Source organism: Acinonyx jubatus, chromosome C1 (assembly GCF_027475565.1).
Source record: "Acinonyx jubatus isolate Ajub_Pintada_27869175 chromosome C1, VMU_Ajub_asm_v1.0, whole genome shotgun sequence".
NCBI lineage: Eukaryota > Metazoa > Chordata > Mammalia > Carnivora > Felidae > Acinonyx > Acinonyx jubatus.
This window is the reverse complement of record NC_069381.1, coordinates 198,817,553-198,829,590: the sequence shown is the minus strand read 5'-3', so window position 1 is coordinate 198,829,590 and position 12,038 is coordinate 198,817,553. Positions and strand designations below refer to the sequence as shown.

The following is a 12,038-nucleotide window of genomic DNA, read 5'->3' as shown; positions in this document are numbered from 1 at the left end:
CGTTACAGAGATCCAGAGTATTGAGTACTCCCAGGTCGGCCGGCAGGGTGACCCATAGCTTCCATCACGGTGCCATCGGGTCGTCTTGGGCTGTTTGGGACCCGAACTGGGGTCCGTTTGCCTAAATTTGTGCCGGTTGACAATCCTCGAGAGGGGAGCGGGTGAGGGGGTAACCCAGCGGGAGGTGGGTCCGTAGGAGGGTAACTTGCTGCCCAGCACTGGTCTCCGTGGGTACATGCCACCCCTGGCTGCTCTCAAGCCACAACTTCTGCTCCAATGGCCCCTTGTTGCTGCTGTGAAGGGGAGGATCGCGGGATGGTGGTGGTCAGAGGGTCAAGGTTCAGAGCAGGACAGAGGCTGCTGTCACCGGTCTTTCCTTCTGTCATGCTTGCAGTCGGTATTCTCCCCTGGGGGTTACAGTTACGGCATCCAGGGAATCAAGATGAAATGTGTTTCCGTCCATTTCGAAACTCTTTTATTGAGCATGTACTCAGTGCAGATGGCACCAGCCCAGACATTTCTCAGCATCTGGGATTTCTTCCTTCCCTGGGGAGGGAGAGTTGGGCCCTTTGGGGGCTCGCATGCACACTCACAAGCGATCGGCCTTGGTCGCTTTTGGCCTTAGGTTGCTGTGTAGCCTGGATGTTAGGGTGCCCACGCTGGAATGTTGGCCAAGAAATAAGAGCATCTGTGTTTGTCCGCAGCCCTGATGCTCCCGGGGACATTTCTCCGCCAGCCTCCTCCATAATGCTGCTTGTCTTTTCTCTGTCCTAGGGCTCCAGCAGAGTCACCCCGAGTGTCCAGCCCCACCCCCAGCCCATCAGGTATGCCTGGCCTGTTGGGGGGGGGTGGCTAGGGATGGGGGTGCCGATGTGAGGTCACTGTGGGTGTTTCCAGCAAATCATGCTTTTGGGTGCCTGAGACCGAAGTCATAAAGCCACAGGTAGGGACCGTGGGCGGATGCGCAAGCCACAGAGAGAGGATGCCGGTAGCTGCATACCCTTGGAAATGGTCATGTTTTGAGTTCTAGCTCGAAGCTAGGCCTTGAGCTGGATTTTTTTTTTTTTTTTTTTTTTTATGTCCCTGCACGATCCCATCTAGTCCTTGCAACAACCCTGCAGGGTAAGTATTTTTATTCCCATTTGGCAGATGGAGAAACTGAGTCTCTGGGAGGTGCAGTGACTTGTTACAGGTCACTCGACCAACAAGAGGCAAGACTTGGGTGTGCCTTCGGGACTGGCTGGCATCATAGTCTATGCTAGATCCAAGTCCTCTCTGTGGGCAGGGTTTTTGATGTTGAGGGTCATTTAGAAAAGGAAAGTTCTCTAACTGGCTGGGCCGGCAGGGGCTGGGGGCAGGGATGCACAAGGACTGGGTGCCTTGCTGATCTGTGTGCAGGTTCTGTGGTTTTTCTGGCTTGGGCCCTTCCCTCTCTGCCTCACCTTCACCTCTGAGGCTCCTGAGACAAGTGAGAATCTGGCTCCAGGGAAATGGAGCTCCAGCCAGAGAGGGCTGGTGTGTAGCTAAAGCCCCCAGTGGGTTGTGGCCGGGCTGCCAGCTGCCCGCAGACCTGAGCAGCCCCTTAGAGAATCTTCTTCCCTTACAGCTGAGAACCACCTTGGGGTGGGTGGGTTCAGGGTGCGATGCTGAAGTTGTCCAGGTGGTGGCACCGTTCTGCCTTGGACCCATCCCCGCCCGCCCAAGGCTGCAGTGAGAACCTTATCTTAGGGACAAGGAATGGCCCGGCTCAGAGGTCAAATTCAAACTGGGCTCCTTACCACAGCCCACTGGCCCCTCTACCACTTGGCTCCTGTCCTTGTCACCTTGGAGAAGCCGTACCTCGCCCTTGGCCCCCCCATCTCCAAGCCCTATGTACACAGTTGGGTTCCAAGTTAACCCTGGTGGACATCTGGATTCTGCCAGGGCCACCCTGTCTCTTTGAAATACCCTGCTGGTATCTCTCTGCTGCCCCTCCCGTCTCACCTTGACCCTGCTGTAGTGAAAGAGTCCTAGAAGGAAATGTTGCCCACCTTGGATACAAAGAGGAAGTGAGACAATAGGGGGCGGGTGACAGGGTAAGAAGGTATGGTGACAGGGAGGGTGTAAGGTGGGCCTCAGAATGGAATTTCAGTGTCCTGAGACCCATTTCCCGTTCCTGTCAGCTCCCCGGGGGCCAATCTGGGCCCTCCTGCTGGAAGAGAACCTGGATGAGGTATAAAGGCGTGAGCCCCCGCCTCCCCTCACCCGGTACAGGGGCTCCCCACTTCCTTTAGGAGCTCAGGTGGCCACCTGCTGCCGCAGCAGTAAGCTCACCACCCTCTTAGAAATCACGGAGGCTGCAGCCAAGAAATAGCCCTGGAAGGTGGTGGGAGCTGCCAGAGGTGGGGGAGAGCCAGGGAACAAAGGGCGGGAGCCGGCCTGCCTCTGGGGAGGGCTGGAATGTGCGCCGTGGTCTGGCTTACTGGAGCCCAGGTGAGCTTGTCACCTGAGCTGCCCTTTCCCCTGAGAAGCCTCCTGCCCACACTATAGCTCAGGAGCAGGGGGAGGGCGGAAGAATGCTCAGCTCCAAGGGCACCTGCTGCTCTCCTTCCTGTACTAGATCCGTCCCAGGATCCTTTGAAAGACTTCTGCCAGACCAGGTGGCCACAGTGTGTTGGAGGGCTGAGCTGGACTCCTGGGCTCCTGGCAGGTTCCGATCCTGACCCCGACCTCTGCGTTTATAGGTTGAAGGCAGTGCCGACAGGATTGATGGCCACCTAGGGTTGCTGTCATCGCTGTTTAGCTTGGAAATGGCCCGAGGTCCTTGCCAGCCTCTGCCCAGCTCCCTTTCCTCCGGTGCTCAGGGAACAGTCAAGCCCCCGGGGTTGGAATTGTGGGCCACATATAGTGTCTAGGGGGCACAGATCCCTACACCTTGCCCTGAGGACCAGGGTTCTGATCCGAACCCCCTTCTGCCTACTGTGTCTCCAGAAACATGAGTCTGAGCCGGACCACGGAGGACAGCTGTGAGCTGGACCTGGTGTATGTCACAGAGAGGATCATCGCCGTCTCCTTCCCCAGCACAGCCAATGAGGAGAACTTTCGGAGCAACCTCCGAGAGGTGGCCCAGATGCTCAAGTCCAAACATGGAGGCAGCTACCTGGTGAGGATGGGGCCCAGTACCCCCCGTCCTTTCTGCTTACCACCTCCTCGCTGCTGGTGCCCCTGCCCACCTGCCCTGGGCCAGCTCTTAGCCTCTCTCACGGCCTGAGTCCTCACTCACCCCCCCCCCCCCCCAGCCCAACTTTACTGGGAGGAGTGTGTCTGCAGCTGGAATGAGGCGTCTGGAACCAAGTCACGTGTGCCCATGTGCATGTGTGCGTGTGCGCGTGAGTGTAGGTATATGTGCACGTGGGCATGCGTGTGCTCGTGTATGTGTGTGTTGACCAGGAGGAGAGAGAAACAACAATTCATGTTATTGCGTGCTTGCTATGACACAGGCCCCGTTCTATCTGCTCTCCACGTATTAAACTTCATGACAGCGCTAGAAATCAGGTTTTGCTGGAGCACAGAGAGGTGGGGTGTTTGCCTGAGGTCGGGAGGCGGCAGTGCCTCTGAGAAGTCCGAGGGCAGAGTTGTGGAAATGTTGCTATCATGGGGATGGTGCCTGGCCCAGGAGAAACACATCACGAATGTGGATGAGGGGCCCGGGGGTGCTCTTCTCTAATGGCAGAGAGCTGGCATGGGGAATCAGACCTATCCTTGGCCCCAGGGGAGGGCTCAGTTCTACAAGGAGGTGCCTGTGGATTTGGGCTGCACCCACCGACCAGACCGTGCAGCCTCGAGGGGCTGCCCCGATCTGTGAGCAGAGGCCGGCGTAGGGGACTGCATTAGGTCCCTGGGGCTGCTGTAACAGATTGCCACAAACTTGGTGTCTTGAAACAGCAGAACTGACTTTCTCACAGTTCTGGAGGCTGGAAGTCCAAATCAAGGTGTTGACCAGGCCGTGCTTCCTCTGCAGGCTCTACGGGGGGTCCTGCCTTTCCCCTTCCTGGTTTCCAGTGCCCCCCAGTGATCCTTAGTGACCTTGGCTTCTAGCTGCATCACCGCAGTCTCTGCCTCTGTCTTCACACGGCCTGCCTTCTTTCTTGTGTCTCTCTGTGGGTCTTCTCATCTTATAAGGACACCAGGCATCGGACCTAGGGCCCGCCCTAAATCCAGGATGATCTCATCTTGAGATCCTTAACTACTTACATCAGCAGAGGCCCTATTTCTAAATAAGGTCACATTCTGAAGTTCCAGGTGGATCTGAATTTTTGTGGGACACTGTTGAACCCACCACAGACACGCCTCTCCATCAGCTGTGTTGGGCAGCGTTGAGAGCCCGGCTTCAGACACCAGAGAGTCCTGGGTTTGAATGTTGGCTCTGCTCTCACTATCTGACCTTGGCCACTTCGCCTCACTAAACCTTAGGTTCTGCATCTGTAAAATGGGTCTAATTGTACCGCCTACCTCTTATGGTTGTTGAGAGAACTAAGCCAGCCGCTAGGTGTAAAGTCCTCAGCATTGGGCTGGCAGGTTGGGGACACTCGAGTGGTAGCTGTTGTTAATGTAATAAAGTCTGTACAGTTACAGGGTCCAAGAATGGACTGGAAGCCATCTGGGATCATTCCCAGTTTCAGGATTCCAGGGTTCTGTGGGTCTCTGCTATGCCACCCTCCCTCTGCTTTCCCATCACAGGCCGTGTGGTCGCTTTCCTCGGCAGGAAGCGGCACGGTTTTCTTTGAGTTTTCTGGGCAATGAGGTGAAGGTGGAGACAGGAAATCCAGGGATTGGGGGAGTCTTATGGGACATGGTTAGGTGTCGGAGGGCATCTGCCGGGAAAGGGGTGTCAAGGGTCTGAGAGGCCCCACTCGGTGATTTGCACACTCGGAGGGAGGGCGTCCTCCCACAGAGCTGTTGCATTTTTAGGCGGATGAGGTTCTAAAGTTGACATGTGAAGTGGAAACCAGAGATGGCCAAACACTTATCATGTCACACCACCGGATTCCTGTCCAGTGTGGACGGGTGGCACATGGGATGAGACAGGCTGCATCCCCTTCTCACCTGCAGTTTGAGTGTCTGTCTGCTCACTGAGGGTTGGGGCTGAGTGTCCATGTACTTCTCTCTCCTTCTCTTTAATTTTTTTTGTTAATATTTTTATTATTTATTTTTGAGAGAGAGAGAGAGAGAGAGTGCGCGCGTGCAAGTGGGGGAGGGGAAGAGAGAGAGGGAGACACAGAATCCGAAGCAGGCTCCAGGCTCCGACCTGTCAACACAGAGCCTGACGCAGGGCTTGAACTCACGAACTGTGAGATCATGACCTGAGCCGAAGTCAGACGCTTAACCGACTGAGCCACCCCAGCGCCTCCTCTCTCCTCTTTATCCTGAGAACCTGTAGTTGAGTGCGTGTTGGTCAATGTGTGGGTCTGATGGGACTCCATTGTAAGCTTATGCATGGATAGAATTTTCACTGGGTGGTTGGGAGGAGAGAGACAGAGACAGAGACAGATGGACAGACAGCCAGCTAGCACCATTTCATGATCTCTTCCTTTTCCTCTTTGTAGCTTTTCAACCTCTCTGAGCGGAGGCCTGACATCGCAAAGCTCCACGCCAAGGTGAGCTGGTGTGGATTAGGGGTGGGGGGTTCCCTCTGCCTGCAAGAGAAGGAGAACAGCGTGGTTCTCCCCATGGTTCCTACTTCGGAATCTGGGGGGAAGGGCTGAGACACTTCGCAAAGCCTATTCCCTTTCTATGCCAGCTTCCCTTTGGAACATGGAAAATACTGTATTTATGGTTTCTGTAATACAAATTGCAGACAGCAAAGCTTGATGCAGCGATTTCCTACCCAGGTCTACCCCCCCACCCCCACCCCGGGTGCACATAGCATCTCTGGGGCGAGACTGGAGCTGTGAGAATTTTAGTCTTATTGAAAAGCATTTTGGATTTAAACTGGCTGGGAATTGCCAATGGCTGGTTTTCACTAGTTCACTCGGCGGGCTGAGTGCCGGGCTTTGCGTGGATATCTGCTCTGCCTCCCGGATTCTGGTGCCTGTTGCTGTGGGACCCTGGGCAAGTGACAGTTCTCTGGGCCTCAGCTTGGCCCTCTGAAAGTAGATGGGCTGGATTAGATGTGCTGTCTTGGCTTTTCCAAGCATGGGTTCTCTTTTAGCTTAACGATCTGTGAGTTAAGCAAAGTTTTGAGGAGCCTGAGGACGGCCATTCAGATCTGCCCTCTGTCCCCTTTCGGGTTCTCTTGATTGGCCAGAAAAATCAATGGCTTGTGTGTCAGGGCCTGGAAAAGAGCTGTGAATGGCTGGGGGCTCTTCACTTTTCCTCTCTGGCCCTGAGCCAGGGTCTCTGGGCCACACCCTTGCCCCCACTCTGGGTTGTTGGGCAGGGAGGGCGGGAAGCGAGGTTGGCTGGTGGCCGCTGCCCTGGAGCCAGCATGTGGCGTAGGTGCAGCTCCCGCTGCCCCGGTTGAGTCTCTGGGGCTTCCGCCACTTCTCACTCATGACTTTGACCACAGGTCCTGGAATTTGGCTGGCCTGACCTCCACACTCCAGCCCTAGAGAAGATCTGCAGCGTCTGCAAGGCCATGGACACTTGGCTCAATGCAGACCCTCACAATGTCGTCGTTCTGCACAATAAGGTCAGAGCAGGGGCTGCTCTGTATGTACGTGTGTGCGTGTGTGCATGTACACACGTGTGTGTATGTGAGCACGTGCACACAAGCGTAGACGTGTCCTCGGGTGAGTGTGTGTGCATTCTCCTTTCTAGGGGATGGTAGATCCTGTCCCGGGGGGCACCTGAGAAATGGGGGTTAGGAGCTTATGGGACCCTCACGTGTGGTAGATGATCAACTGCGTTTCTTCTCTTTGGGACTCAGCCCGACCTGCTCCCCTCCCTGGCATCCCACTCCCTCCTTTGAACCACACCCCTCTCTCCAGCTGCTGCTCACTTTTTCTCCAGGCTTCTGGACGGGTTCTGGGGCAGCAGGGCTGGCCTTAGAAATAAAGGCTTTGTGTTTGGGGTTCTTTCAGGGAAACCGAGGCAGGATAGGTGTTGTCATCGCGGCTTACATGCACTACAGCAACATTTCTGCCAGGTAAGAGCCTCTCATTCTCTGAATATTGACAGCAGGAACCCCGTCTGCCCATCCCTCCATGGCCTCTCCCTTCCTTGGCTGGCAGAATAATGACAGGGGATGGGGTGGAGGAGCCCAGGGAAAGGAGAGGGATCTGCCCACGGCTCTGAGGCAGGTGGCTGTGCACGGAAGGCAGGAGCAAGGAGAGTCCTTTACTGGGGGCACTGGTGGCAGCAGACTCGAGAGGCAGGCCCATCCACGGACACCCCATCCAACCACCTTCTCGGGACCACTTTTCCTTGGCAAATAGCCCTCTTTTTTCCTGAGTGAGCAGGTGAGAGAGTCAGAAAGAAGTGTTGGATCAGATCTGGGTCTGACAGAACCATCTAGAAGTTATCTCATCCTTGTGGGCCTTAATAAGGACTTTGGGGCTTGGGATGGGATGTTGCTAGAGAGTCAAGAACAGAGGGGTTATATTCTCTCTCTTCAAAATGATCTCTTTGCAGACAGATAGAATGTTCTATGAAGGGTTTAGACGGTGGTTGTGTGACTGTAAAAAACTTAACCCAGCCTAATCTTTCCTTAATGGTGAACATTTCCTGGGCACCTACTGTGTGCCCACATGTGCCAAGCTCTTTATACATGTTATTTCACTTAATTACCATAACGACCTTCATGGAAGGCACTTGTCACTCTCATTTGACAGAAAATGAAAATCAGGTTCAGAAGGGTTAAGTAAACCTGCCTCAAGGCACAAGGTTAATAAGGAGGCGGCACACTTGGTATGGGAACCCAGGCTGTCTGGCTCCAAAGCCCCAGGGCTGAGTCCTGCAGCATACAGGATGCAGGAATGCCAGGGCACTCTTTTCCTGAAAGCTCCTCAGAGTAGGGTGGCTGGAGGGCTCTACAGGTCTGGGGGAGCAGGGGCGGGGAGACCAGGGAGTTGGCTCCTCTGACCACCTGTCTCTCCCTGCAGCGCCGATCAGGCCCTGGACCGGTTTGCAATGAAGCGATTCTATGAGGATAAGATTGTGCCCATTGGTCAGCCATCCCAGAGAAGGTGGGTCTCCAGGGCTCACTGCCAGTGCATGCACACGTGTGTGTGTGTGTGCGCGCTGTCTTGGGGACTAGCCTCACGTACCCACAGTGGGTGGAACAGCCATGCCTGGGTGGGGGTGTACGGAGCATGCATATTCAGGTGCCAGCCTGGAGTGCTGTAAGCTCAGGGGCATGAGTAAGCCGGTGGGCAGCTGTGTGTGCCCACAGATGGGCATGGCCGTTGGCTCCTGAGGCCAGCTCTGGAGAGCAGTGGGGCCGCTGGTGGGGGATGCATCGGTCTGGGTGCAAGAAGGCAGCTTGTATGAGAAGGAAATGCCATGTTGGTCCTGGCAGCGGGACCGTGTCCGTGCTTGGGTGAGCCTGTAGGAGGCTGGCGTCATTGTCGCCTGCCCTGGGGAGATCACAGATTCTTACCATACGGGTCACCTTCTGCTGGGAGAGCTTTAAAAATTTTACCAAGGGCTCTCAAGCACGTGGTCTCATTGGAGTCCACAGCAGCCGAGGGAGGAAGCAGGGCAGAGAGGATTCATTGATTCATTGGATAAGTTTTATGTGTTCTACTACATTCCAAGTGCTGGGGATATCTAGTTGAGCAGGACGAAGTGCTTTGCCCGCAGTGAGCTGATATTCCACCACGAAAGATGGGCATTGCACGAGTAGATAGACCAACAGGACAATTTCAGGTAGCGGTTAGTGCTAGGAAAGAAAGAGAACAGAGTGGGATAGACCTGGTGGAGGAGATTGGGGCTATGTAATGAAGGGGGTCAGGGAACACCTGTCAGAAATGGTGGATTTGAGGCCAACCCTGCAAATGGTGAGCTACTGTATGATGATCCAGGGCATCCCCACTTTACAGATGAGAAGCCTGAGCCTAGGGAGGGGACTCAACATGGCCGGGATCCATAGCAAGTATTAGCAGAGCTAGAATGTACTTGGGGACGTGTAAGTCAGGTCAGGGCAGGGCCCCCAGGGTTGTGCCGCCCACTGTCCTGAGGGCTGGCCCGGGACTCTGCTCTGTGGATAACATGCTGTTTAATGATGGCTGAGAGAGCACAGGGCTGGTGGACTGTGGGGAGGCTGCAGGTGAGTGTGAGTCAGAAGCCCAGGCTCAGAGGGGAGAGCTGGAGATGGGGAAGGGGGTCCTGCCCCTATGTGGCCAGAGCTGCGGGCCCACCACACATGGTGATGTGCCACACCACTCTGCACACTGGGGCTGTGGGACTGACCCTCTCAGCAGGGTCTTGTGGAGTTTCCCAAGGACATGAGCCATCAGGGAACTTTCAGGTCGTGAGAAGTACTTGGAAGGGGAACAAAACCCAAACAGAGCGTGATGGACTAGAGAGTGATAGGGTGAGCACCAGGGCTGAACTTTCTGAACAGGTGACATGCGGGGTGAGCTCTGAGAGGAAGAAGAGAAGCATCTGAGGGCGGGGCTGGGGTCACCACGCAGAGGGGACAGCAAGTACGGTGGCCCAGAAGCCAAAGCATCCCACTGATTTTTCCAGCCCCTCAGAACACTGACCAGGCAGGCAGGACCCCCTCGCCTCTCTATGCTGGGGTTTCCCTTCTTATTCTTCATCATCACCCCCATCTTTCTTGCCTTGTTAGAAGGGTGCCGGCTCCGCTGGGGACTTACTCCCATTGTAGTGGGAAGCCCAAGCAGAAGCGAGTCCTCAGGCCGCCTGGTGTCTTGCACCTGGCACAGGACACCCAGGAGCCAGTGTCTGGGTCAGCCGTCAGAAACAGGATGGCTTTATGTGCAGAAAATTCTGGCTGGGCTGCCAGATGCAGCAGCTGTGGATCAATGAGAATCTTCCCAGGGAGGAAAGAACGGTCATTCAAGTACCTGCTCGTCGGTCCCTGGCTTTCTACATATGGCTGGTGGCCTTGGTCACGAGCCTGACCTTGAAGGATAAGAGGGACAAACAGAGGAGCATGATGTTACGATGACGCAGTGTGGCTTGGAGAGAGTGGGCAGAGCGGTCACACCCCTGCAGCAGAGTGCCTGGAGCACGGGGTCGGGGTTACCTCTCAGCCGTAGGAGTGTAGGGGACTTCACAGCGCACGGCATATGCTTACACAGCGCGCAGTCGGGCGTATGTTTACATTATCTGTCTGCCTTGCAGCTTATATCTGCAACCGCACCTGCTTATGGGTGGGTGATTCTGTCCGTGCCCGTGTGTGAACATGCAGCTGTTGGCTTCATTATGTATTTGTTGCCACTTTCCCGCCTTCTGGGCAGTGTCGTTTGCAGGGACGGGAGCAGTTGGAGGAGAGGAGGGCAGAGAGGGAGGGAGGGAGGGGCTTTGCCTGCAACTCCCCTATTCATTGTCACCCCACCCCCGGGCGGCTCATTGTCCCCAGCACACAGACACATCCTGTTGGCACGATCCAGAGATCTGATAGGAACGGCCATTCCAGGTTTCCGGTTTGAGTAATGGGGCTGGGGGCTGGTCAGGGGCTGAATAGTAACCGGCGCTGCCCATCAGATTATCTTGCTTGGGTAGTCTGAAGTGACCCCACCCGGGCCCAGGGACAGAGGCCCACAGGCCTGGAGGTGGGCCAAGGAGCCAAGAGATAGGAGGGGACCATTGTCATGGTCATGTGGATTCTGGTTCCACCAGCCTCAAAGAGCCCCCTTGCCTCTCGCCAAGTCTCAGGATTCATTGTGATTGGTGTGGCTGACCCAGCTCACCATTCAGAAAAAAGGAGGGCGCACTGACCAATCCACAGCAAAAGGACGGGCCTCTCTTTCTGGCAGGTGCATTGAAAGACAGCATTCCTTCTCTCCCCACCCACCCCCGGCTTTGTGTGTTCTTGCTGTGCCAGCAACTCTTTCTGGACCTAGTTTCCCCTTCTAGAAGGAGTGGAGATGCATTCTTCCAACAAGATCCAAAGAGAATTGGGGAGAGGAATACACAGTAGATATTAGATGTCTTTAAATACCAGATATAAAGGGATTTCATACACTTCAGCGTGATATAAAAAAGTGAAGGACTGTAATTGTTAAGCTCTTACAGTTTGCTGGACTGTCATGTGGCTGGGGGTCTGTGGGGACAGAACTGGGGCCTGTGGTTATAAGCATAAGCTTGGTTTAAGCTAGGTTTAGGGGTGTTGGAGTGTTTGATGGTTGATCAGCCTGCCTTGTGCAGTGGTGAGCAGCTAAACGATGCCTGTCAGGGATGTTGTGGAGGGGAATTTTGGTCCAGCTGATTTTTGGGCTGGGAGTGAAGCTGGAGAGGGATTTTCATTTTGACCACCAGGGGGCGCCAGAGAACCCCAAAGCAGAGTATTGCCTTGACTCCGCTCCTGCTTGAGTGGTACCTGCTTGTCCTCTCTGCTTGGGGCTCCAGGCAGCAAGAAAGGACGGTGCTGGGGAGGAGACCCCAGCTTCCAGGAGGTCTAGGAGGGTGGTGGTGGTGCGGAGCTAGGTGAGCCCAGAAAAGAAACCAGGATGGCTCTGCTCTAGGGCAGGCCTCCTGGCTGAAGTTGCCCCTCTCCCTGCCCCAGGTACGTGCACTATTTCAGTGGCCTGCTCTCTGGCTCCATCAAAATGAACAACAAGCCCTTGTTTCTGCACCACGTGATCATGCATGGCATCCCCAACTTCGAGTCTAAAGGAGGTACCTGCCTGAGCCCTCTGGCTTCCCCTCTTCCTGTCTCCCATCTTCTTTTCTTAAGAGGCAGCCTTGGGGTGGGGGGTGGGGGAGGGTAGAAACGTATGCTTGGATTGGAGTCCCGACGGCATGACTTCCTGAGCTTTCGTTGAGCCTCAGTCTATTGATGGGTTAGATACTGGCAGTGCCTGCTGGCACATGATGTCGGATGTGGCAATGTATTTTATAAACTTAAAAATGCCTCTCAAATGAAAAGT

At 55.1% G+C, this 12,038-nt stretch overlaps 1 protein-coding gene across 9 annotated transcripts in view; it reads left to right on the top strand.

The window, feature by feature from the left end:
- TNS1 (tensin 1) overlaps positions 1–12,038 on the top strand; it is a 192,710-nt gene that overhangs the window by 101,820 nt on the left and 78,852 nt on the right. For all 9 annotated transcript variants that reach the window (XM_027050960.2, XM_027050969.2, XM_027050936.2 and 6 more), the window contains 7 exons: positions 775–824; positions 2,971–3,142; positions 5,586–5,636; positions 6,548–6,670; positions 7,062–7,126; positions 8,082–8,165; positions 11,675–11,787. In XM_027050960.2, the coding sequence (XP_026906761.2) occupies positions 775–824; positions 2,971–3,142; positions 5,586–5,636; positions 6,548–6,670; positions 7,062–7,126; positions 8,082–8,165; positions 11,675–11,787 (658 nt within the window). The remainder of the gene's footprint in view (positions 1–774; positions 825–2,970; positions 3,143–5,585; positions 5,637–6,547; positions 6,671–7,061; positions 7,127–8,081; positions 8,166–11,674; positions 11,788–12,038) is intronic.